This window comes from Manis javanica, chromosome 3, assembly GCF_040802235.1.
Source record: "Manis javanica isolate MJ-LG chromosome 3, MJ_LKY, whole genome shotgun sequence".
Classification (NCBI taxonomy): domain Eukaryota; kingdom Metazoa; phylum Chordata; class Mammalia; order Pholidota; family Manidae; genus Manis; species Manis javanica.
Window position 1 is genome coordinate 172990465 of NC_133158.1, and position 25480 is coordinate 173015944.

Sequence of the window (25480 nt, forward strand, 5' to 3'; positions counted from 1 at the left end):
ATTTTATTCTTTTTGATGCAATGGTGAATGGAATTGTTTTCCTGATTTCTCTTTCTATTGATTCATTGTTAGTGTATAGGAAAGCTACAGATTTCTGTGTGTTAATTTTGTATCCTGCAACTTTGCTGTATTCCGATATCAGTTCTAGTAGTTTTGGAGTGGAGTCTTTAGGGTTTTTTATGTACAGTATCATATCATCTGCAAATAGTGACAGTTTAACTTCTTCTTTACCAATCTGGATTCCTTGTATTTCTTTGTTTTTTCAGATTGCTGTGGCTAGGACCTCCTGTACTATGTTAAATAACAGTGGGGAGAGTGGACATCCCTGTCTGGTTCCCGATCTCAGAGGAAATGCTTTCAGCTTCTCGCTGTTCAGTATAATGCTGGCTGTGGGTTTATCATATATGGCCTTTATTATGTTGAGGTACTTGCCCTCTATTCCCATTTTGCTGAGAGTTTTTATCATGAATGGATGTTGAATTTTGTCAAATGCTTTTTCAGCATCTATGGAGATGATCATCTGGTTTTTGTCTTTCTTTTTGTTGATATGGTGGATGATGTTGATGGATTTTCGAATGTTGTATCATCCTTGCATCCCTGGGATGAATCCCACTTGGTCATGGTGTATGATCCTTTTGATATACTGTTGAATTCTGTTTGCTAATATTTTATTGAGTATTTTTGCATCTACATTCATCAGGGATATTGGTCTGTAATTTTCTTTTTTGGTGGGGTCTTTGCCTGGTTTTGGTATTAGGGTGATGTTGGCTTCATAGAATGAGTTTGGGAGTATTCCCTCTTCTTCTATTTTTTGGAACACTTTAAGGAGAATGGGTATTATGTCTTCTCTGTGTGTCTGATAAAATTCCGAGGTAAATCCGTCTGGCCCCGGGGTTTTGTTCTTGGGTAGTTTTTTGATTACCGTTTCAATTTCTTTGCTCGTAATTGGTTTGTTTAACTTTTGTGTTTCTTCCTTGGTCAGTCTTGGGAGGTTGTATTTTTCTAGGAAGTTGTCCATTTCTTCTAGGTTTTCCAGCTTGTTGGTATATAGGTTTTCATAGTAGTCTTTAATAATTCTTTGTATTTCTGTGGAGTCTGTCGTGATTTTTGCATTCTCATTTCTGATTATGTTGATTTGTGTTGATTCTCTTTTTCTCTTAATAAGTTGGGCTAGAGGCTTATCTATTTTGTTTATTCTCTCGAACAACAAGTTCTTGGTTTCATTGATTTTTGCTATTGTCTTATTCTTCTCAATTTTGTTTATTTCTTCTCTGATCTTTATTATGTCCCTCTTTCTGCTGACTTTAGGCCTCATTAGTTCTTCTTTTTCCAGTTTTGATAATTGTGATGTTAAACTATTCATTTGGGATTGTTCTTCCTTCTTCAAGTGTGCCTGGATTGCTATATACTTTCCTCTTAAGACTGCTTTCGCTGCATCCCACAGAAGTTGGGGCTTAGTGTTGTTGTTGTCATTTGTTTCTATATATTCCTTGATCTCTATTTTGATTTGTTCATTGATCCATTGATTATTTAGTAGCATGTTGTTAAGCCTCCATGTGTTTGTGGGCCTTTTTGTTTTCTTTGTAGAATTTATTTCTACTTTTATACCTTTGTGGTCTGAAAGATTGGTTGGTAGAATTTCAATATTTTGGAGTTTACTGAGGCTCTTTTTGTGAGCTAGTATGTGGTCTATTCTGGAGAATGTTCCATGTGCACTTGAGAAGAATGTATATCCTGTTGCTTTTGGATGTAGAGTTCTATAGATGTCTATTAGGTCCATCTGTTCTAGGGTGTTGTTCAGTGCCTCTGTGTCCTTACTTATTTTCTGCCCGGTGGATCTATCCTTCGGGGTGAGTGGTGTGTTGAAGTCTCCTAAAATGAATGCATTGCAGTCTATTTCCCTCTTTAATTCTGTTAGTATTTGCTTCACATATGCTGGTGCTCCTGTATTGGGTGCATATATATTTAGAATGGTTATATCCTCTTGTTGGACTGAGCCTTTTATCATTATGTAGTGTCCTTCTTTATCTCTTGTTACTTTCTTTGTTTTGAAGTCTATTTTGTCTGATATTAGTACTGCAACCCCTGCTTTCTTCTCACTGTTGTTTGCCTGAAATATGTTTTTCCATCCCTTGACTTTTAGTCTATGCTTATCTTTGGGTTTAAGGTGAGTTTCTTATAAGCAGCATATAGATGGGTCTTGCTTTTTTATGCATTCTATTACTCTGTGTCTTTTGATTGGTGCATTAAGTCCATTTACATTTAGGGTGACTATTGAGAGATATGTACTTATTGCCATTGCAGGCTTTAGATTTGTGGTTACCAAAGGTTCAAGGTTAGCTTCTTTAGTATCTTACTGCCTAACTTAGCTCGCTTATTGAGCTGTTATATACACTGTGTGGAGATTCTTTTCTTCTCTCTCTTCTTATTCCTCCTCCTCCATTCTTCATATGTTGTGTGTTTTGTTCTGTGCTCTTTTTAGGGGTGCTCCCATCTAGAGCAGTCCCTGTAGGATGCCCTGTAGAGGTGGTGTGTGGGAAGCAAATTCCCTCAGCTTTTGCTTGTCTGGGAATTGTTTAATCCCACCATCATATTTAATACGATGATAGTCGTGCTGGATACAGTATCCTTGGTTCAAGGCCCTTCTGTTTCATTGCATTAAGTATATCATGCCATTCTTTTCTGGCCTGTAGGGTTTCTGTCGAGAAGTCTGATGTTAGCCTGATGGGTTTTCCTTTATAGGTGACCTTTTTCTCTCTAGCTGCCTTTAAAACTCTTTCCTTGTCCTTGATCCTTGCCATTTTAATTACTATGTGTCTTGGTGTTGTTCTCCTTGGATCCTTTCTGTTGGGGGTTCTGTGTAATTCCATGGTCTGTTCGATTATTTCCTCCCCCAGTTTGGGGAAGTTTTCAGCAATTATTTCTTCAAAGAGACTTTCTATCCCTTTTCCTCTTTCTTCTTCTGGTATCCCTATAATACGAATATTATTCCTTTTGACTTGGTCACATAGTTCTCTTAGTGTTGTTTCATACCTGGAGTTCCTTTTATCTCTCTCTATGTCAGCTTCTATACGTTCCTGTTCTCTGGCTTCTATTCCTTCAATGGCCTCTTGCATCTTATCCATTCTGCTTATAAATCCTTCCAGGGATTGTTTCACTTCTGTGATCTCCTTCCTGACATCTGTGATCTCCCTCCGGACTTCATCCCACTGCTCTTGCATTTTTCTTTGCATCTCATCCCATTGCTCTTGCATTTTTCTCTGCATCTCTGTCAGCATGTTCATGATTTTTATTTTGAATTCTTTTTCAGGAGGACTGGTTAGGTCTGTCTCCTTCTTAGGTGTTGTCTCTGTTATCTTTGTCTGCCTGTAGTTTTGTCTTTTCATGGTGATAGTGATAGTGTGCAGAGCTGGTACAAGTGACCGCTGGAAGAGCTTCCCTTCTTGTTGGTTTTTGGCCTTCCTCACCCCCTTTGCAAGGCGCTGGGTTCTTTCAGGTGTGGATGTGGTCTGGATGTTGTCCTGTGTCCTGTGGTCTCTATTTTAGGAAGATTTTTCTTTGTTATATTTTCATAGCTCTATGTGTTTTTGGGAGGAGATTTCCACTGCTCTACTCATGCCGCCATCTTGGCTCCACCCCAGTAGGCAGATTGAAGGGCTCTTCAGCTTGAAGGCTTGTAGCTGAAGGGTCGGTGATCAGGTTCATGGGTTTTGAATCTTATTTTAAAACATATGCTTCATTCCAAATTATAAAGTTGTGGTGCTACATGTTTTTAACTAGCTTTTTTTCTGGTAATTTTGGTATCATTAATGTACAATTACTTGAACAACATTGTGGTTACTAGACTCCCCCTATTATCAAGTCCCCCCCACATACCCCATTACACTCACCATCTATCAGCGTAGTAAGATGCTATAGAATCATTACTTGTCTTCTCTGTGTTGTACTGCCTTCCCTGCCCCCCCTACATTATGTATGCTAATCATAATGCCCCTTTTCCCCCCTTATCCCTCCCTTCCCACCCACCCTCCCCAGTCCCTTTCCCTTTGGTAACTGTTAGTCCATTCTTGGGTTCTGTGAGTCTGCTGCTGTTTTGTCCCTTCAGTTTTTCCTTTGTTCTTATACTCCACAGATGAGTGAAATCATTTGGTACTTATCTCTCTCTGCCTGGCTTATTCACTGAACATAATACCCTCTAGCTCCATCCATGTTTTTACAAATGATAGGATTTGTTTTCTTCTTATGGGTGAATAATATTCCATTGTGTATATGTACCACATCTTCTTTATCCATTCATCTACTGATGTATGCTTAGGTTGCTTCCATTTCTTGGCTATTGTAAATAGTGCTGTGATAAACATAGGGGTGCTAACTAGCTGTCCTTTTCAATGTTCACATTGAGAGTTTTTTAATTGCTCTGGAGTTTTGTTATGGTAAGATCCAACTTCATTTTTCCCTATCAGTTTCCCTACTGTCTACAACAGAGATGTCTTTTCCCACCCCCCATTACTCTTTCTGGATGAAGTGCCAGGTCTCCTCACATGCAGGCACCAGAATTGCTGTCCACTGTGCCATTGGTCCATGTTTTGTTTCTATGCCAGAACCACAGCTTCTGTGATTATAGCTTTGAAATATATCTGTCTTCCTGGTAGGTCAGATCTGCCCCAGCCTGACTCAATTTGCCTTTCTTTTTCAAACCTGTTATAGAATTCAGACTATTATCCTTTAATATCAATTTTAGAACCAGATTGTCCAGGTCTTGAAAAAAGTCCTGCTGGCATTTTATTTGGAATCACTTGAACTTTAGAGGTTCAAGTAAGAAGTACTGATATTGTTGTAATTTTTAACTGTTTTAATTCTCTTGAATAGAGACAGAACAATATTGATGGAGATTGTGTATGTATGGAGAATAAAGAACAACACAACCAACACCCATACCCCTTCACCACTAAGCCTGTGAAATATGCATTGCCAGAAACTCTGAAGCTTCCGATGACAATTTCTGTATCTCAAACCGTGAAGGCTGTTTCTCCTCTTGTTCTTTCTGCCGGCTGGCATTTGCATGTGGTTCCCCAGCTTCTCTGACTACGGGTGATGTTTTAAGAATGAGGACTTGTTCTTTAGTGTGTTCTCTGTGGGAATTCCTGGAAGCAGGGCTCCCAAAGGGGGTTGTTTCAGACAGAACCTATATGTGCTTCTGCCAGAAAGCTGGGCCTATGGCCAGCCCATGGCCACTCTAAATGACATGTTTGGCCAGGGTTTCTGAGCCACACGGACAGTGTGGATTCAAGTTGCAAGTTCACCTGGGGGCAGGTGTTCCCATTTTATCATCAATCAGAAGGTGTGGTCCTTGTTTGGAGGTATAGCTTTTGGCCAGAGGTTTCCTCTTAGGCTTCCCTTCTTGGGCAGCCCTGGGTTCTGCCCTTTGCCACCTGCATCCATGAGCAAAAATGTGAAAATCAAAGCTCTGTTTCACTGGGGGCGAGAGCCATCTCCTGGGCTTTGCTGACCTCTCTGGGCTTCAGCCCTCCCTTGGGTTTTGGATTCTGAGGATTCTTTATTTTCTTGCCAGCTCACCCATGCTTTAGAAATGATTATTTAAAAAATCTCACATATTTAGTTACCTTCAGCAAGATCTGTTAGAATTTCTAGTCTTCCATACCGCATGAAGCCAAAGACTGAGAACTGACATTTTCACATTGTTTTAAGTTGCCTCATCTAAAAATGACAGTATATCTGTACATTCACATAGGTCTTCTTTTATGTTCTCAGGTATAGTTTTATTATTTTTTCCTTAAGCATCGTACGTACTCTTCATTAGATTATGTCCTGTAAATCTTGGTTTGTACTACACTAAAATATGTGTGTAGTGTGTATGTCTGTATGGAAAGAGAGCTGTTTTCTGATTTATAAAATTTTTCAGTAATTCAAAAAATCATAAACCCAACATCAGTAAAAATAAAGCCTCATCTTTTGGTGTATGTTGTTATAGACATTATCCTTAAACATGCACCTGCCTTGCACAAAGAGGAGGTGCTGGTTTGCATTTCACTAACTCACTCTGCAAGCTGGATGGTAGGGAAAACAGAAGGTCAAGGGCAAGATCTTGGAGGCCCACCAGGATTCAGGGGGGACAGAGGAGAGGACCATGGCGTTCTGGTGCAGAGTGAGGAGGATCGTGGAGAGAGGGGCCTGGTCTCACGCCTGGGCCTTCGTGCAGGGCTTCCATGTCACAAAGCAAGTTCATAGCCAGGCTCCTTACTAGGGATGCCCAGGCCTACTGCAGCTCACATTAAGGATGTGGCTCAGGAAGATGTAGGTTCACCCAGGGCCAGCACCGAGGCCCTCCTGCTGCCTACCTTATGCCTTCCTTCCTACGCCCCACAGGGTACCTCTGGCAGCTCCCTTCTCTACCATGGGAACAAGACCTGGATTCAGATGGGGTTGGCGAGCTGGAGGTTTAGCTGCAACCAGTGCCACTTCCCGGGCATCTACATCAGCACTTCTTACTTTACCTCCGGATCAAGAGGCAGGTTGCCGACATGAGATTCATCAGTAGGGCTGGGCCTGCTTTCCTGAGCCCAGTCATCTTCATGGGCTACAATCTCCTGGTCTCCTTGGGCTCCCTTTGGCTCCTGTGAGCAGCGTTGCCAGGACAGTCGCTCCTGAGGCTGCTTCCTCCTGCCCCGTCTGCCCTTATTAGTGGAGACCAGAGGAGTGCAGGACAACGGGGCAGAGTGCCCTTGGGGCGAGCTACTGTTGTTTCATCGTCCAGTAAAGATACTCTTGAATTTTGCACCACTAAAGTCATCATCTTTCTTCCTGACTTTGGCAAGAGGCCTCCAGAGCATTCCAGAGGCTTGTCCTTCCTCTCAGGGGGCTTTCCTGTGTTTATGCTTGTGCCCTCCATCCTGGGTGGCAGTGTCCTCTCTGCCAAATATGGGGCTGAGCTCTGTGATCCCCCATGTTCCTGCTGAGTCATGCCAATAGTCTAGCAGTCCCTTGGTCCTCATGGCTCTTCCCTGGGTCTCTGACCAATAGTTGTCTTCAGGTCTTCCTAAGAGGATTGGCCTCTTCCCAGGACACTCACAATGACCAGACCTGCACTTATGGGCCTTGTTCCAGAACCTGTGGGCCTCTCCCACCCCCTCATATCCCCCTAAGGGTCTACAGAACCCGATCAGTTCCTCTCTCTCCCTGGCAGGGATGGGGGATGACGGTGGGACAGGGAGTGGGGCCCGGCAGAGCGCCTGCCCAGATGAATTGTGATGTGACTACCCCTTGGGCACATGAGCTGCCTCAGTGACCATCAGATTCTGGAGAGGAAGGGTAGGCTGGCCCAAGTAGGCAGCCTGTGAGGACAGAGCCCGCCCTCTGTGTGGCAGTAGTGGCCCTCAGACTTGGCCTCAGGTTCAGAGTAACCAACTGGGTTGGCGCTTTGGGAGCTGGGAGGGTAGTGGGTGTGATTTGCCATCTACTCAGAGATTGGGGCACTGAATGGCCAGCCCGGGTGTCTCTGGAAAAAGAATGTCCTGGCTTGGCTTGACTTTCACTTTATCTTTTATTAGACTAGAATTTTCCAACAGCTTTGACCCAAAGCTACCACACACTACTTTTAAATAGAATTTCCTCACACTTCTTTTTAAATGTATTATCTATCCGTATTCCCCAACATACAACTCAGCCTTGTGTTCCAGGAATGGTCTCATGGTTATCATCAGTTTTTCTGTGAACAGAAACCTCACTTGTGCCGTCTTTTCTAAGCAGATGGATCCTTAACGGAAGGGCATTCGCTCAATGGAGGGTTTGTTTTGTTTTCGGAGGTGGGGTGTGCTGCTTAAAATTATGCAATCTTCAAAAATCATTATGAAAACATCTGAAGCTGCTTAATTTCAGTGCCCTGGGGCCACGCCCCACTGAAGTTACCAGGCTGGAAGGGAAGGTGTGGCGCGTGGAGCTCCTGGACGCCAGCACCACCGCCGGGGTGGGCCCTTCATCTCCCCAGGGGAGAGATGAGCCCTGGGCAGTGGGCTACCGGGGAGAGGAGGTGTAGGAACCGGGCGAGGATAGGGCTGAGGGTCTCCGGGACAACGAGCCGGCAGAGTGAGCGGGGGCTCGGAGCGGGGGCGGAGGCGAGACCAGAAGCAGGGCACCCAGCTGGTCCGACCGGCAGACCAGTTTCGGGGGCCTCGGAGCGGCCGGTCACCAGGAGCGCTCTCGCGCGCCACACGCCGGGAGCACCACCGCGAGGGGCCGCCGGGGGCTGTCCGCGCAGGCGCGCCCACCGCACGTTCGAGGTCGCCGCGGACGGCCAATAGGAGCGCCGCGGTGGAGCCGGCCAGGAGCGCGTCGGAGAGGCGCGCCGCGGCGAAGTCGCTGCCGCCCCAGGGTGGAGCCTTGGTGCAGGGAAAGAGCCCGCAGGCGGGGCCCCGAGGCCGTGGCCCTCTGCCCCGCCCCCTCCCCTTCCCCTTCCCCCACACGCGCACGCACGCACGCACGGGCCGCAGCTGCCCACCTCTCATCCGCTCGGCCTTTCGGCAGGTTGCTTGGGCGCAGGTGAGGACCTGCAGGCAGTACCCACGGTGCGCCCGCCCCCAGAGCCCCCAGCCCCTCAGGTGGGCCTCGCGTCCCCCGGCAGGCCGCCGCCAGCTCGTCGCAGGCCTCAGCCCTCCAGCTTCCTACTTCTAAAGGCGACATGGACTTACTTCCCGGTGGGTCCCGTGGACTCCTTGGGGGAAGAGGGTGCCAGAGCAGTCTTAAGGACCGTTGATCCCTAGGGACAGAATAGGAAGGGGCAGGCAGGGCTGAGAGGAGACCTCCCTTAGAGGGGTGCTGCTAAGCACCCGTTGTGGGCCAGGCCTCCCATCCTGGTGAGGAGAAGGCAAGGAAAGTTGAAGGAGTCTGAGGCGGGCTGCATGTTCCCACCTCTGAGCCACCTGTGAGGCCTTGGGCCTCCCCACCCAGCCCTGGTCCCGCCTGCCCCTGGCCGGGCCCCAGTGAAGGACTTCTGTGGGTCTCCAGCATGGCTCTTGGGGAGCATTTGTGGGTCTCTCAGGGCTCACTTGCAGGGCAGGCAGTGGCTTGCAAGCATGGTTCACTAAGACCCACACCAGTACTTCTTATCCTGGAACTCAGTGCACACAATTTACCCACCACGGGAAGTCTCCCACAGGACCTAGCGGTCCTCTGCTGTGCACGCTGGTACTGCATCTCCCATGTTAGCCTTCACTCACGCAGCCGTGGCCCACTTGCATTATCTCACAGCCCATTAACCCGTTTGGAACCCTGGGAAATGGGGCTGCTGTGATGTTGGACATGGTAACCTCCAGTTTAAACACTCTCCCAAAGTGGCTGCACCCATTGGCAGTCCCTCCAGCAGTGCGTGAGCAGTCTGGGCAATAATCCTCAGCAACACTTGGTATCTGGGACGTTAGGTTTTGCCTGGCAGGTGGTGTGGAGTGGAGCCTCGGTATGAATTAAAGCTGCAGTTCCCTGAGGACTGATGGGGCTGAGCAGCCTCTGTGTTCATTTGTTGCTGGGCTTGCATCCTCGGGATGCGTCCATTCGTCCACATTGCCTATTTTCCCTCTTGAGTCATCTGCTTTTCTCTCACTGAATCACAGGATGGGGATCCCAGAGGAGGGAGAGGGGTCTGCATTGGCCAAAGTAGAGGGAATCAAATGGAGACGTGGATGAGTTTATAAGGGATCTGGCCAGAGTTGAGACACTGCTTGGCCAGGACTGGTGGGCTGGGTAGGCTCTGGGGCCTGGGCCACTGGGACAGAGAGAGGGATACCTGGGGGATGCTGCAGCCCTGCTGAAACTGGCAACCCCAGGCCACACACGGACAGCATCATTTCCACATGATGACCCATGGAAAAGGAGAGTCACTGGATAAGTGTGGGCTGGTGGCTGGAGAGGTAGGAGATGAGGCTGAGGGAAGGGGTAGGGAAGGTGCCATGGTGCAGCTGGCAGGGCCCATCCCTCATCAAGCTCTTGCTTTCCTACTCAGCCTGTGGCTTCGCCTATGAGCGGAACCCCACCCTCCAGGACCCAGAGGCCATGGCTCGGCGGTGGCCTTGGATGGTCAGTGTGCAAGCCAATGGCACACATATCTGTGCGGGCACCCTCATTGCCTTCCAGTGGGTGCTGACTGTGGCCCACTGCCTGATCCAGTGAGTTGGGGCCTAGGTGGGTGGACAGAAATGCACCTGGAGTCGCTGGGGCCCCAGTCATCTGACCAGCTGGGTCATCAGTAGCAGCTGTGCCCTCTGGGGAACCCCCCCACAGTCCCAACTGCCCAAGTCCAAGCAGGTGGGGGCTGAGTCCTGCACATTCCCTCCTGGGACCTGGGAGCTTGCTCTTGCCGCCTGGCCCTCAGTCATGGGAAGTCATTCCACAGAAAGGAAATGAAGGCTTGGAAGTCATTGTCCAGGCCTCCTTCCTTCTATCTACAGAAAGGTCCTAATTCTTTCTTCCACATCCTTTGCTTCACTTACTCATTCCTTCCTTCCTTCAGCCAACAGCCTTTGACACTCCTTTGAAGCCAGGCCCTGGCCTGGGCCCTGGGTGCAGAGAGGAGGCTTATCATTCCTCTTGGGTTGCTGGGGAAGGCATATGAGAAGATGTGTGCTCACAGGGAGTCTAGTCAGTGTGGGGACAAGAGAGGGGGCAGACCCTGTTCCAGACCAGGGGAGTGGCCCTAGGATAACATCTGTGATGGCTGACCGGTGGAGAAGCATCCTGCAAGCCTAAGGGCCAACATGGAGACTTCAGAGGCATGCCTGGAAAAAGGGCTGGAGGGCAAGGCTATGACTGATTGATTGCATGGGGGACTCTGTCACTTCCAGGGCCCAGCAAGGGGCATGAAACAGAGTTCAGAGTTTGGAACCAGAGAAAACTGGGTCCCCAGCTCTACCATGTCCTAGGTGTGTAGGCTTGAACCAGTCACTGGGCTTTTCTGAGCCTCAGTTTCTGCATAAAATGAAGGGTTGTAGTGAGGACATGCCCACACAGTGTGTGTGCAGGGCTCCGTTCACATCTCTTGTGAGGAGCAGGCTTGGAGCTTGAAGCAGGTGGTGGTTTGTCTGGATTTGCTCAGAAGGCAAGGGCCAGAGGCTGGGGTGGGGTGCCTGGAGCTGATGGTGGATTCCCCTTATGGTTCCTCTAGGCCTGGTATTACCTGTTCAGTGTGGCTGGGGAGCCCGTGGATGAACTAGACAGCTCAGACTACCTCCGATGTTCCTGCGCTCCTGGTCATTGTGAACAGCCAGTACCAGTCCTGTCGGTACTGGTCCTGGGTTGGCTGGGCCAATGACATTGCCCTCCTCAAGCTTGAGTGGCCAGTCCAGTACAACTGGTATGTTTGGCCCATCTGCCTGCCTGGCCTGGACTGAGGTGAAGAACCACTCCATCTGCACTGTGACAGGCTGGGGACTCCCCCTGGGTTGATGGTGAGTTGGAGCCTTCTCAGACCATGGCGGGCGGTGTGGGAGAGGACCTGGGTGCAGGCTAGGTCTAACATGGACAGGTGCTTTGGAGATACCTTCCCCTGGTGCCCACTGGCTCCAACCTTCCTGTCTGACTCTCATCTCTGAGGTTTGCTTTCCCTTGAGGTCAGCAGTGAGCATATCATGGCCACTCAAGCCTTAGGGGACCCAGATTGTCTGTGAACCCACAGGCCCAGGCCAAGGCATATAAGCAGGACTTCTTGAACGCAGAGAGGGCACAGAGTTATAGCTTGCACGCAGGTATAGTATACCACAGGGCATCTATGACCTGAAGCAAAGCATCTGAAGTGAAAATAACAGGGTTCTGTGTCTGTAAAAAGCTTCCCAGAAGGCCCCAGGGGGGCTGGCTAAGGGCAGTCTGTACCCGGCGGTTAGTCACTTAGGGTCCACTCATGGCTCCCCTCTGCCCCCGGTGGTCCCAGATCCTTTGTCATCCCAATTTAAGAGCGACGTACCAAGAGCAGGAGCACTGTCCCAGGCTCATCAAAGGGCCCATTTCCTTAGGAGTTGTAGGAAGGGGGACCCTGTCCCTTACTCCAAGAGAGGTGCCTCAGACCTCAGGGTGCTGCCTTGCCTAAAAAAAGCCCTCAGGGTGGGGAGTAGCTTTTTGTCTTCCCTGCCATGGCCACCTAGGAATGGCTGGGAATGGGCAGAAGTCTCCTGTTCCCCAGGAACTCAGGGGAGGGACAAGGGGAAGGATGGGGGAGTGAAGGAAGCAGTGCCTGAGACCCAGAGGGAGTCGGCAAGGTCAGGGGAGGAAGTAGCTTTTGAGGGGGCTTGAAGCAAAGGAGGGATTCGGACCAAGAGGGTTTTGGCAGGCCTTTGAGATAGAAGGAAGGGCAAAGGCCAAGATGCTGAGGGAGGAATGGACTCAGCAGACCCAGCTCTGCGGGAAGTGAGACCAGGTCCGGGAAGGCCAGGTTGCAGGCTGCCCTCCCCAAGGTCTCCGTGGAGGGGTGCACAGGGGCTGGAGGCGTGTGAGCAGCAAAGGAAGGGTGGGGACAAGGCTGGCAGTGGCAGACAGCCGCGAAACCACTAAGCCTGAACTAGGCGGGCCCCTGTCCCACAGGCGTGTGGCCCCAGTTCTGGACCGTTCAGGAGAAGGAAGTCACCATCCTCAACAGCAGAGAACGTGATAACTTCTACCACAGGTTCGCCAGAATCCTCTCTGGTTCGGATCCTCAGTTCCCAGATGATCTGTGCAGAGGACTTTGATGGGGAACAGTTCTGGTACGTGAGCACCCCCGCACCCCCCCTTGCTCCCTCACCTCCAAGGGCACCTGGCCAGGAGTAGGCAAGGGGAGGCACAACTGGGAGGGGAATGGGAGGAAGAAAGGAGTGGGTGTCTGGTGTGAGAGCACCCCTTTGTCCCCGACCTGAGCCCTGGCTACCTCAGGCCACCTCTGGCCTCCCTGACCTTTTTTGTTCCCTCATCCCTCCCAGCAGGAGATAAGCGGCGAGCCCTTGGCCTGTCCTGTGGAGAGCACATGGAACCTGGTGGGAATGGTGAGCTGCAGCCCAGGATGCAAGAAGAGTGAGGCCCCGCCCATCTACCTGCAGATCTCTTCCTACAAATGCTGGATCTGAGAGCATAACAGCGGGCAGGCTGTGCTGGCCCCATCCAGGGCCCTGCTCCTGGCACTCCCGCTGTCCCTCAGGCTCCCTGCTGCCCTCTGACACTCTCATGCTGTCCCTCGGGCATCCTCCCCACCCTCCGTGCCCAGAATGCTTCAGGTGCCCTACAAGGCAGGGCAGAGACTAGGTGCTCAATTAAACACTTCTCTTCGGCACACCTCCTCCTTCCTGGGCCTTGGAGGCCTCTCACTCCCTGGGCCTGCTCAGGTGGAAGGTGACAGAACTTGATGGGTGGGATGGGGGCTCCAGGCAGTTTATACTGAAAAGAGCAAGGCATCAGGAACTGTGTCCATCCTGTGGAAGGTGCTGGGAGCATGTTGGGATGGTATTGGGCTCCGACGATGGAGGGCCTGGAGTACACTGCCGAGGCTGAAGCTGGGGCTGCCTGGACACAGTGGGAGCTGGGGAGGGTGCAGCTCTGTCGCTTTTTGTGATACTTTAGTGGGAGTCAGGCTCTCCTGGACTTTGACATGTTTCCCTACTGGCAGCTTGAACATACTATCATTGCCCTGAAGCACCATAGTGACCTTTGACCTCCCAGCCCTGCCTGGAGACTGGGGCAGGTGCCCACTAGGACGGGACATTATCCCCACGATCAGCAGCCATCCCTGTGCATAAATGGCTAGTGGAGGCCCCAGGTCAGAGGTCAGGCAGGCAGCTATCAGGGCAGATGGATCCCAGGACTGGATTTTCCCCAGGGTTTGCCAGCTTTTTCTGTTTTACTTCAAGTGCCCCCTGCCCCTCTGGGTCTCTGTGGCCTGGCCACACAGGAGGACTCCTGCCAGTATGGGTAGAATGACCCTTGCCACAGCTTCTCTGTATGAGAAGCCCATAGGCTGAGCCCGGAGGGCAGAGTCAGGGTTTCTGGCTAGTGGTAAAGTGAGTGCTCAGCTTCCCCAGGTGGACCTTCTGCTGTCTCTGCCCCTTCACTGCTCTGAGACCCTGTACGCCTTACCCCGTCTGATTCTGGATCCCTCCCCTTATATAGTAATGATCCAGGTGAGGATCAGGATCCAGGTGTAACTCCTCTGTGTCCACAGCACTGGGTTAGACCATTGCAGGCCGATTGAAAGCCACGGGGTGCGGTGGGGGGGGGGGGGACTGGCAGATTCCTCCCTGGTCCTGATGCCCAGCCTGAGGCTGTGCCCAGCTGGATGCAGCTACCCCTCTGCCTTAGCTACCATTTCTCCCTCCAGCTCCTCCTAATTCAGGCTGGGAGGGAAGTCAGGGAAGGGAACTTCACCCTGGCCTGTGCCACGTGTCACCAATTGCATCCCCTCTGCATAAATGCCCTAGGGATGGGGCCTCCTGAGGGGTCTTTTCAGGCCACTCAGGTATGAGAAGGCACTCAGCTTTATTTATGAATCTCTGGAGGCTGTGAAGCAGTGTGAGCTTTTCCAGCAGCTCCTCTGGTTCAGAAGCCTACTCTCTTGTCTTCTTAGTCTCCAGGCCAGGTCTGAGTACCTCAGCTGACATTCACTGCCTTCTGGAGCCCCTCTGTGCACATCTTCCCAAGGATCAGTCCCAGATGGCCTTTGGGTCTTCGGCTTCTGGCCGGCAGTGCCATTTTGAGGCCCATAGCTGAGAGTGTAGACAAGGAAGCTGTGCAGATGAGAGGCTGGTTGCAGCCTCCATCCCTAACTGCCCCCTGTGGTGATCCTCTAGGGTCCTGACACTCCACCGCAGCTGAGCATAAAAAGGGCCATGGAACAGCTCATGGTTCCCCTTGTCTTTTCAAGTATTCCCTGGATTCCAAAGATTAGGCCTGGGTGCCAGCTTTCTTCTCTTCTCCTCCAGGCCCCTTGCTACTCAGAGCATGTGAAACAAGTGCATCCCATTGCTTGGAGCTTGGTATCTGCTTGGCTTGGGGAAAAGCTCACACCCCCCTAGGCCAGAACCCCTGCCAGGCTTGGGGCAGTCCCTTCACCAGGGCTGCTATCTAGCCAGGTCTGAGAACCTCCTACTGCCACAGCTGCCTCCAGTGACCCTCTCCCTCCTTGGCCAGCCTGGATGTGGCCTCCCACTCCAGCCCATTCAGTCCAACTACCCCCTTCCCGAAGGGAAATATATGTCCTTTAGAGCCACTGCTGTTCCTGGCATGTCCGGGTGGGTGTGAGGCCATTCTGAATCTGCACAGAGACAGTGGTCCATGCCAACTTTGCTAGGTGGCCACATGGGAGGGCTGACAGGAATGGAGTCTAGGCTGGGAGGTAGGACATCTGGTGTATCTTGTCCCTGCCCCCGATGGGCTCTAAGGGCATGGCCATGGGCCCTCAGAAGCCCCTGTGGAGCAGGCAGAGGATGTCCTGCAACCTCTTTGGTCCATGTGTGAACTTGGAGTCTAAAATTCCTGGACCCTGTCCAGGACTTGAGCCCTAAGGCCTACCAGCCTTAGCTGCTGCCTCCAGGAAGCGCTCCTCATTTCTTTCCTTTTTTCTTCTTGGCCTCATTCATCTCATCTTCCTCTACCTTGATGGCCACTGTATCCACACTGTCCTTCTTCTTCTTCTTCTTCTTATCCTCTGTGGGGTAGAGGAAAGAGGTATGTGATGGGAGTGAAACAGGGTTGTGGGACCCACATCAGAGCCTCCCATGTCCAGCCCTTCATTTCTTCCTTCCTCTCAGACCTCTTCTATCTGCAGAATAGCTCCTTGTTTTACCTGCCTCACTCTGACCCATTTCTGTGCTCTGGTCTCAGGGACAGGCTGGGTCTGCTCCCTGAGCCTGCCATTGGTGTAGGGGAGGAATAGGGAGGCTCTGGGTGGACCAAGGAACTGGCTGGCCCAGCAGGGTCAGGAGGGTGGCGGGGGTGGGGGCTTGAGCTGGTTCACCTCCAGGGATTTCTGTGAGCTCATTGAGTGGGGGCACAGTCTCCAGTTTGTCTGTGTACATCTTGGCTGCCTTTCGCTGCAGGTACCGGGCTTCAATCTCCTTCCGGGTCCGTGGCACGCGACAGTTGAAGACACAGCATAGAGTGATTACTGTAGGGAAGACAGAGCAGGCTTGGCTGAGGCCAGAGCTCAGACAGCCCAGGAATGGTACCCAACTTCAGGCCCACGTCCATCTACCTATGAGTGTCTCACCCAAGAGACTGGCAGGAAGCTCCATGTCTTGACAAAACCTGTGTGGGCTCTTCCCAGATACCTTTCCTGAACAGGGCTGGCTTCATACCATTACTGGGCCCACTCTTAGAAGGGCCTTGTGCTTGGCTTAATGCTCTGCTGTCACTGTTGTTAATAATCTTTGAACAAGGGGCCTTATATTTTCATTTTGCACTGGCCCCATAAATCATGCTGCTGGCCCAGTCTGGAGGGTCTCTGACTATTTGGCAGATCTCTGGAGGAAAGGGCAGAGGCTGTGCTGTGACTCAAGCTGCAGCTTCTGGAGGCTTTCCTGGGCAGTGCATCCTGGGCCCCCAGGCTTCTGAGAGGACCCCAGATGCCAGAGGACACGGCTGCATCCTCTCCAGCCTCCTCGAGGACAAGCCTGGGTGCCTCCTGGTTGCAAGAGCCCATGAGAGGGCACAGACCCTGCTCTGGGGGGTTCACCTCAGTTATTCCAGGAGTGGTTTTCTGGCTGAGGACAGCTGTGCCCATGCAGGCTGGGCCAGGACATGGGGCTGGCCTGTCTGTGGATGGGCAGGGCAGGGCTGCAGGACCTGGCTGGGCTGAGTATATTTTTCTAAGGCCCCCACAGTCTGACCACCTTGGCCCCAACCTCAGAGGAGGGAATGGGGCTGCTTCCTATTATAAATCAAGTGACAGGTCATAACTTCCTGGAAGACTCTTGGGGGCAGGAGGGCCAAGCAGGACAAACCAGGCCTGTTTTGGGGAACATGGATCAGACCTATATGGCCTGAGATGGAGGACCCTCTGGGGTCATTCTCGTATAACTCTTCTCAGCCAAATATCATGGCCCTACAGAGTCTCACCAGACTCAGAGAAATTAATTAATTAATTAATTAATGAGTGGCTATAAAGCCTTTACTGCTGAGGACAGGACTGGACTCCCAAATGGATGGATGGGGGAGCTAACAGCATCCAGGAATACGCTGGGGGGTGCTGCACAAGGGCCCCAGCAGAAGGTCTGACTACACTGCTGTTCAGGGGTAGAAGTGCAGGAAAAGCATCAGGAGGCCAGCGATAGGGAAAAATGACACATCCTCGCCCTCGTATAGTGGAGCCCCCTGTAATCGCCGTGATTGCCATGTGGCTGCATCCCCAGTTGGGCAGAATACTTCTTACCCACTGAGTTAGGTTTTGGTCTTTTCCAGATCCCTGTGTGTCTGAAGACCAAGGTTGGTCCTTCATCTGACCCTACTGGCTTGGGCCACCTCTTCCAGCTACCCACCAGGCATGTCCTCAGGGCAATGCCCACTCAGGCTCCACAAAGATTGGTCCTAGACTCGGGGAGGCCTGGGCTTCAAAGGGAGCTCAGCAGGCAACTACTGGCAGAGCAGAGCTCAGACACTGCTCCTCACTCTAGGTCTGCTCCATCCAGCCTGGCCTGGTTGCGTCTTCTCAAAGAAAAGAATGGTGTGCCTTGGATTGAGCTCCAGGGCCTCGGCAGGGGCTTGGGATGTGAGTCCCTGGGCTGGAGGAGACCTCTAGAGGCACCCCAGCCAGGCCTGGCCCCTCTGCCCAAGGTTCTAGGGGTGATGCTCATCTGGTCCCTAGGCCCAAGTGGGCTGGGAAGCTGGAAGGATGTTTCCTACTCAGGAAATGGGGCTGTTCACTACCTGCTTCCTAGAGCCCTGCATGGAAAGTAACAAAAGTTGACCCGCTGCTCAGAAGCCTTTGAAACCATCCCTTACCCTTTTCTAGGAATGGGGTTAGAGTTAGGAGTAGGAGTCGGTCTGTGGTGGAGGTCCAAGTCCCTCCAGGTCTGACACTGCAACTGTCTGGTGGCCCCACACACTTCCACCATGTGGGACAGAGCAGAGTCTGGAAGAGACCCCACAGTGCCGTCACCTCTGTTCCCTGGGGCACCCCAGGGCTGCTCCCTGGACCTGCACCTCATACTGCTCCTGTGGCCCCTGCAGGGCAGATGTTTCCTCCAACCCTGCCTCTTGGTGCTCGGGGTTGTTCCCTTCACTGGACATGTGAGCTGGGCTGCAGCCACCCCTGTCTGTGGGGCGTCCATTGAGAAGCCTTGGCTAGGAAAAAAATGCAGCCTCTTGCTCAGATCCTGTTCCCATCCCAGTCATGAAGAAATGGTGTTGGGGTGTGTGGCACTTCTGGTGCCAGGAGAAGCACATGCAAATCATATGTCCTGTTTCCCTTGGGGCGCCCGCATCTGGATAGGCCCTCTGTGGAAGACCTGCCCTCCCAGGGACCTCATCCCAGGACTGCCCCAGCTAGAACTTAAATGCCGCTCTAGCTCTCTGAGCCGGCGTGCTTTCAGTGGACGTCCTAGAAGGGTTGTCTGAGAGCTGGGTGGAGGCTGTTTCCTCCCGCCTCTGCCTGGAATGACTTTTCCAGCTGCACCTGCCAAAACAGATCTGCAGCTCAGAGGACCCTCACCTGTGATGCCTTTGAGGGTGGAGTGTGTGTGGGGGGGTTCTTCTCTTTCACTACCTGTGCGCTCCTAGCCCTTGGCCTGTAGAGCCTCTGTCAGACTCTGTACCCTGGCAGCTTCTTCCAGTCAACCTACATTTCTTTGCCTCTTTTCCTTAACTCCAGACCCCTATTCTGGAAGGATGATTAAAGAGAGCATATGAAGCCCATTTCTGTTCCGACTGCATCAAGTGACTTCCAGTCCCAGGAGAGGAAGGGGCCTCCTGCTTTTAATTGAGATGGGTGTGTCATTCGGGGGAAATGGCATTTGACAAGGCACGGTTTGCAGTCTGGGAGCCACTCTGCTGGGGGTCTGGGGAGCCTGTAGGCCTTGCTGGGGCCCCTGGGTGTGGGCCTTTTAAGCTGGCCAAACTGCAGGTAAAGCATCAGAAGGCCAGCAGTAGGGAAAAATGACACGTCCTCACCCTGGTACAGTGGAACCCCCTGTAATTACCATAATTGCCATGAGGCTGCATCCCCAGTTTACAGAATACTTCAGGTAACCACTGGCCTGTCAGCCCTCCACAGGGACTTTGTGTGGATTGGGAGGTGCCAGAAAGCACAGTGGGTCTCCTGCAGGCGCCGGGCCTGCTTGCACTGCCCGGAATTGCTGCTCTGAGCCCCTGGGGTGGTGCTGGGGGAGCAGGTGCTGTATGCCCATTTCAGTGTGATGGGAAGGGCCAGAGCCACTACTCACTGATGGACAACACGAAGAGTGAGAAGATGCCCACCACGTGCCACAGGCGCATGTCCCAGAACACCACGGTCTCCTTGGTCAGCGGGGGCGGCTTAGGCTTGGGCGGGGCCGTGCTGGGCTGTGGGTCAGGAGAGAGGGGAATGAGCCAGGGTCTGGGACTGGGCTGAAAGACCCAGGTCTCAGCAAGGACTCAGCCCAAGATTTTAGATTCTTCTAGAATTAAGTGTCTTAGGCTTTCACAAGCAATGCTCTAGACCTTGGGAAGTGCCAGATTTAGGACAAGAGAAGAGTGGAACCCGAGAACTGTGGAGCCAGGGACTTGGAGTGCCAGGGTGGGTGATGCTTGGGGCAACCAGGGCTGGAAGGGGCAGGCCTTGAAGGCCTGCCCTAGTCAGATTCAGGGCCCCTGCAGGCAGCCTGCAGTTCTTTCCTCCTGCTCCAGTCCTGCACCTCAAGCAGAAGATGGAGTCTCAGGACCAAAGCGAGAGATAAGGTGAGGCCCTTGCAGCCCTAGGGGACTTTGCTTTCAGGTATCCCCAGTGTGGGGTGTGGGTGTGGTGTAGAGCTGAGTCAGGGCCCTGTGGTTCTGTGGCCCGACCAGGACCCCTACCAGATGGCTCAACAGCTGCCTATCCTATGGGAGGCACCTCCTCCCACCCAAAGTCTAGGCCGGAGTTCTCCCAGGACAAGGACGTTTGTTCGCAATTCCACAGCGACACCTGGAGGCCAAAAAATGCGAGCATGGCTGGAGCAGGCCTGAGGAGAGCGTAGCCGCGGCCCCCTCCCGCTTTCTGGGGGGACACCATGGCCCAGCCCTGGGGTCTAAGTGGACATGGCCCTGCTCTGGTGGGTCTGAGGAAGACCTGTCCCTGTCCTGTGGGGTTGAGAAGATATGACCCTATCTCTGTCACCAAGTTTGGCTGAAGGATGTGGCGGCAAGTTAGCGCTCAGATCTGTGCGGCACATTGTCCCACAGAACAGGGACAGACATGAGGAGTCTCCTCTGGCTCTCTGGGAAGGAAAGGTAACCCACAGCATAACCATCTGTCCAGGCTTTCCCCTATTCCATAAGCATGGATTGGGCACCTACCACAAGCCACGTACTTCCTCAGCTCATGAACACTTGTCAGTCTGTATTGGGTATGCTCAGCATGACATTTGGAGAGAGGATCAGCAGTTGGTCCCAGGTAACCCAGAGGATCTGTGTGCCAGGGATTGGTACATGATTCCCTGGCTCATTTCTCTTAACCAGGGTGAATTTGGGTGGGAGCCCTCTTTTCTCTAGGCCTCAGTTTCTCTACCTGTAATGAGTGGGGTAATTTCAGGGTCTCTGGGAAGCTCTCTTTACCCAACCCAAGTGGTAAAATTGACAAGATGACTCCCTTCCTCAGTATCACCCCAGGAACCTGGATCCTTTTGTGGGGTCAGACATGTATGTGGGGTTGAGGAATATGTGTGGGAACAGGCACATATGTGTGGGATTGGGGCACGTATTTGTGGGTACAGGGCACGTGTGGTTGGAGTACATGTGCATGTGGTTGGGCACACATCTGTAAAGTCAGGGCCATGGCCTGGGCAATGGCAGGGGTCCCTGATTCTAAGGCTCAGTGTGTTGGCCTTGTCTGGGTTGTGTGTCTGGAACACTCAGAAGGACAAGTAAGCATCTCAGACTCTGAGCCTGGCCAAGCACTATTTATGGCGGGTTTGCTTGGAGGCTTATACTCTCATCCCCACAGGGGTCTTGGATAGAGGGCAACAAGTTTGGTATCTCCTGGGGATCTGAACTCTGAGGCATGGAGGCCCCAGCCTCCATCAGAGCCTACAACGTGATGGAGGATGATGGCGGCAGGGCTGGAGTGGGTGGGTACCATGGATTCGAGCCATGGCCATCTTTCTGGTGCTTCCCTGGATCCCCCAGGCTCAGCCAAGCCCTTGCTTAGGCTGTAGGTAGATGGCAGGAAGATGACTCCAATGCAGTTTCCCTTGATGAGCTGGGAGAAGAGGTGTTCCTAGGGTCCAGGGGAAAGAGTCCTTGGCTCAGAACTGACTCCAGCTCCCACCCTCAGCCTTCTCCTGCACCCAGGCCAGCTCGGTTTCTGCACCTGAGACCTCAGGGCAGCTGGTGAGAGGCCCAAGTACACCCCTTGGGGCTCTCTTGGGGCTTGAGCCAGCCTGGCTCCACTTACAGGGACACTGGAGCTGACATCTGACTCCAGCCCAGACTTCTGATCAAACCCCATGGTCAGCAGCACAGTCAGGCTAACACCATGGTGCATGGCTCTGTCCTCATGTCCCTAAGACCTTCTAGTTCAGGGCTGCACCCCTCAGTCCCCCAGGATAAGGCTTTGTCCTCCCTCTCCCATCCTGTCCTTAGCACCTACCTCTTGAGGGCTCTCTGGACTGCCTGGCTATCTCCTGCATTTCCGTTCTCCTGCTCTCTATTCTGCCCCTGCCTGCACAGGGTCTGTCCCCAACTCCTCCCTGGGTCTGCCTCTTGGGCCTTCTCCCTTTGGCTTCATGCTCCAGAATTCCAGGTCAGATCTGCCTCTTTGGCTCCCCTTCCCCACTCAGCAGGAATGGGATACAGAGGGGCCAGGGAGGCTGCAGACAGCACCTACCCTTGCCCTCCCAGCTCTTTCCCAGCCAGGCTCCTGGCCAGCCACCCCAGCCGTCTTTCCCCCCTCTTCCTGGGCTATCTCAGCAGCTCTTCCAGTTTTCCCAACCATGTGCCATATTCCAATTCATTCTCTTTCCAAACCAAGGCTCATTGTGACTCCCTGATCAGAAACCTTTGCTAGCTCCCCGTTATCACCAGGGCCAGGCAAGATCTCGGAATCCCTGGGTCCTGTCCTGCCTGCCCCTCCCCTCCAGGGCCTAGTGCTCTGCGTGGAGTCAGACTCAACACTGGCTGCTCTGTAAAGGGTCTCCTCGTCTCCCTGTCCCCACCCTCCTGCTTGGGACGCCCTCACCTCCTTCCCAAGGCTATGTCTCCTCCATTAGACAGGGACCCTGGAAAATCTCGTGGAGTGGAAGCTCTTTCCTCCAGCAGACCCTAAGATCCGGGACTAGATCTCCCCCATCAGTCTAGGGACCACTGAAACCAAGGACCGTGCCTCCACCTGGCTCCCGTTAGACCACAGACTAGAGGACAGGGGCTGAGTATTCCCCATCAGCCTAGGCCAGGCTGGATTCCAAGACTGGGAGTTCCTAAAATCAGGGTGAGTCTCCCCAATCAGACTAATGTTTTTGAAACCAGGGGCTGTGCCCTCTCATCAAACCAGAGATCGGTCCCAAGATTGGGGGCTGAGTCTCCCCCACAGCCTGGAAGCTTGGGGCAGGGCTATGGCACCCTATTAAACCAAGTCTCCTGGGGCAATAGAAAGGGGTCAGCCAGCTGAAAGAGGTCCCGTAACCCTCCACCTGGACGGTTTGACAGCCACCCCAAGCCCCTCTGCGCCGCCCTGCCTCACCTCCACCAGCTGCCCGGCGACCCCCGCGAGACAAACCCCCAGCACGGCGCCGCCCAGTGACCAGCGGGGCTCCGCGCCTCGCCAGTGCTGCGCCATCGTCACGCTCGGCTCGGCAGCAGGTCCGGGGAACGGAGCGATGCCGCTGGCCGGGTTGGCCCTGGGACTGGCCCAGGCCCGCCGGCCTTCGGCGGTGGCGATCTGGTCGCAGGCTGCGTGCGAGTGAGCATCACTTATTCGTCCTCGGTGTCTGGTTCCTGGGCCGCCCGCCCCCATCACTGCTGCGGAGGCCCGCCCCGCCCCTGGTAAGATTGACTCCTGACTTCCCTCCTCCCCTCACTGGCCAGGAGGGACTTAGGGCGGGAGTGGGTGGGAAGGAGGACAGGCGGGGTCAGATCCTGAACAACCGGTCTCCGCTCCGCCCCTCTTCCCCCCCTCGGGCCTCAGTTATTCCACCTGGGACAAGGGGAGGGGCTGGAATCTGCTGATCTAGGAGGCCCTTCCCATTCTGACGTTCTAAATTTGAAAAACCATACTGGACCCAGGTTAGGGGAGGCATGACAGCCAGGTTGCCATGGTGACAGGCGCCCAGGCATGTCCTGGGCTTTCTGGGCTGGCTTCCTGCCCAGAAGCAGCTCTGGTCATCTTGGACACTAGAGCTGGAGGCAGGGATGGGGAGCAGGGGGTGGTATTGTCAGAGCTGCCAGCTGTGGGTGCTATGGAAGGTTCTGAAGGAGCCAGCATCTGCTGCCCCATGGGACAGGGTGGGCTTCCTCCTGGAAGGGCTGGTGAACCATTTTCTAACTCTGGCTGACTCTCAGCCTCTGCCCCAGCCTGAGCCCTGCTTCTTGTTCCAGTCTGAGCCATGTCCCTAACCTTACACTGAACTTGGCCCCGCAGTAGGTCTTGACGATCCAGGGATGGAGGCAGAGAGGATCTGAGGAGCTGTGGAGGCCTGGGGAGGACTTTAGGAGAATGGGAGGCCTGGGGTGGGGAGCCTTCTCTGGCCCATCCTCCTTTCACCCTTCTCTTCCCTTTCTTCCGTTATTATTTATCTCCTTCCTGCTGAATGCTGGGGAAGCAGCCATGTCAGACCCCTGCATTCCTCATCAGCAGGGAACTGTGTAGGCTAGAGTGCCCTGGGGCACAGACTGGGGACCCTGTAGATCCAGAGCCTCATGGGGCTCCTGCCTGGAGTGCCCCAGATGGGCAAGGACCAAGGCAGTCTGCAGCAGAGAGCAGGGGGCCAGTGTGACAGCTGCAGGCATCAGGGCTGGGAGATGACAGGGCAGGCAGGAAAACAAGAGAGCCCCTGGCAGAGGACAGCTCGCTTAAAGGACCCACTGAAGAGAACGTTGACAGTGTATGGCAAAGTGTCGGGGGTGGGCCACCCCATCTTCCCCAGGCTTGGTCTGGCCAAGCAAACAGGAATCCCACTAAAGCCCAAATCACTTGGCTGTAGCTCTCTGCTTCCCATTTCCTCATGCCATCTGTCATGGGCCAGGCTGGGGAAGCCACACTGACCAGCCAGGGAAGTCACCCTGGGCACATGGGGTCAGAGAGGTCTTGGCTGGACTGGGCTGCGGTTAATGAGCCTGACAGTGGCCTTGGACAAACCATTACTCCTCTCTGCTTTGATTTCCTCACCTATGGAACGCAGAGGACAAGATTCTCACCACAGGGCTGATGGCAGGATTTTGTGAACTAATCATTATAGGACTGCTGAGTACAATTCTGGCTCTCCCTGATGGGACGGCTCAGTCAAGGATGGGAAGGGTGTCATCGTTGCCGGTAAAGTTCATCGTCTTTCCCTCCGTGAAGTGGGGCCAGCCCCCTGGTGAAATCTGAAAGGGAATAAATACAATCATGTACTTGCATCGTCCCCTGAGACAGCCGCTGTTGCATGTGGCTTTCACTCCTCTACAGGCCCTTGAACATAGCTGAGATCTCACTGGATGCCATTTAACACACCTTTTCAGCAGCACAAGCATCCTAGATCTGCCCCTTTCTTCCAAATGCGCTGTCCTATACTGGCTTTGATGTCAAACCGACTTAAAATAACAGGGTGTCCTGAAAATTATAGGGCAGTTTTAAGCTTTTATGACCTCAGAAGTATGAAGTTACAAGTTTATAAGAAACACCACTTAAAAGTTTATGTAAATTTCCTTTTTTGCCCTCTGAAGATGGCAAAATTTGACTGAAAAAATTAGTTATTATCCAAAATTCACAAAATTATGTTAGAAAATTCAAGTAAATAAACTTTCAAATAATATTTCCTGTAAATTTGTAGTTTTATACTTTATAGCTTCTAGAATTATTAAGGCTTATAACCAAGACTTGTAGGGCACATCATATTGACCGCTATGAGCCCTCATTGGGCTACTTAACCTCTCTGAGTTTCAATCCCTGCTCTGTGCAATAGTAATAACTACAGTGTCATGATGCCTGCAAATCCCAAACCTTCAGTGACTGTGAGCCGTTACGATTGCTGTTAAAGGCAGCTGTTAAATTACACTGAATACAAACTGCAAAATACCTTATTCAGTCAATGCCCTAGTGTTGAATGTTAGCTCTGTTTCCAGTTCTCCAGTGTTAAACATCGTAGTGAGAGGAACA

The 25480-nt window shown here is 52.5% G+C and overlaps 3 protein-coding genes across 3 annotated transcripts in view; 2 read left to right on the plus strand and 1 right to left on the minus strand.

Moving 5' to 3' along the window:
* Positions 1–9387: 9387 nt before the first annotated feature.
* On the plus strand, positions 9388–13804 carry PRSS50 (serine protease 50). The gene is given in 6 exon segments (XM_073232418.1): positions 9388–10175; positions 11171–11392; positions 11394–11446; positions 12580–12670; positions 12672–12744; positions 12957–13804. Coding segments are annotated over 6 exon segments (918 nt in total). The 5' UTR covers positions 9388–9927; the 3' UTR covers positions 13188–13804.
* Positions 13805–14482: 678 nt separating this feature from the next.
* TMIE (transmembrane inner ear) lies at positions 14483–23308 on the minus strand. Its single transcript, XM_017668308.3, has 4 exons — positions 22868–23308; positions 19398–19515; positions 15977–16126; positions 14483–15667 (listed from the first exon to the last, which is right to left on the minus strand). Exons 1-4 carry the CDS (start codon positions 23138–23140, stop codon positions 15564–15566), a joined length of 645 nt encoding a protein of 214 aa, XP_017523797.1. The 5' UTR covers positions 23141–23308; the 3' UTR covers positions 14483–15563.
* The window catches only part of CEP63 (centrosomal protein 63), a 32800-nt gene continuing 30351 nt past the window's right edge, over positions 23032–25480 (plus strand). The window contains 1 exon segment of the mRNA XM_073232417.1: positions 23032–23169. The gene's annotated coding sequence lies outside the window, so the exon portion shown is untranslated.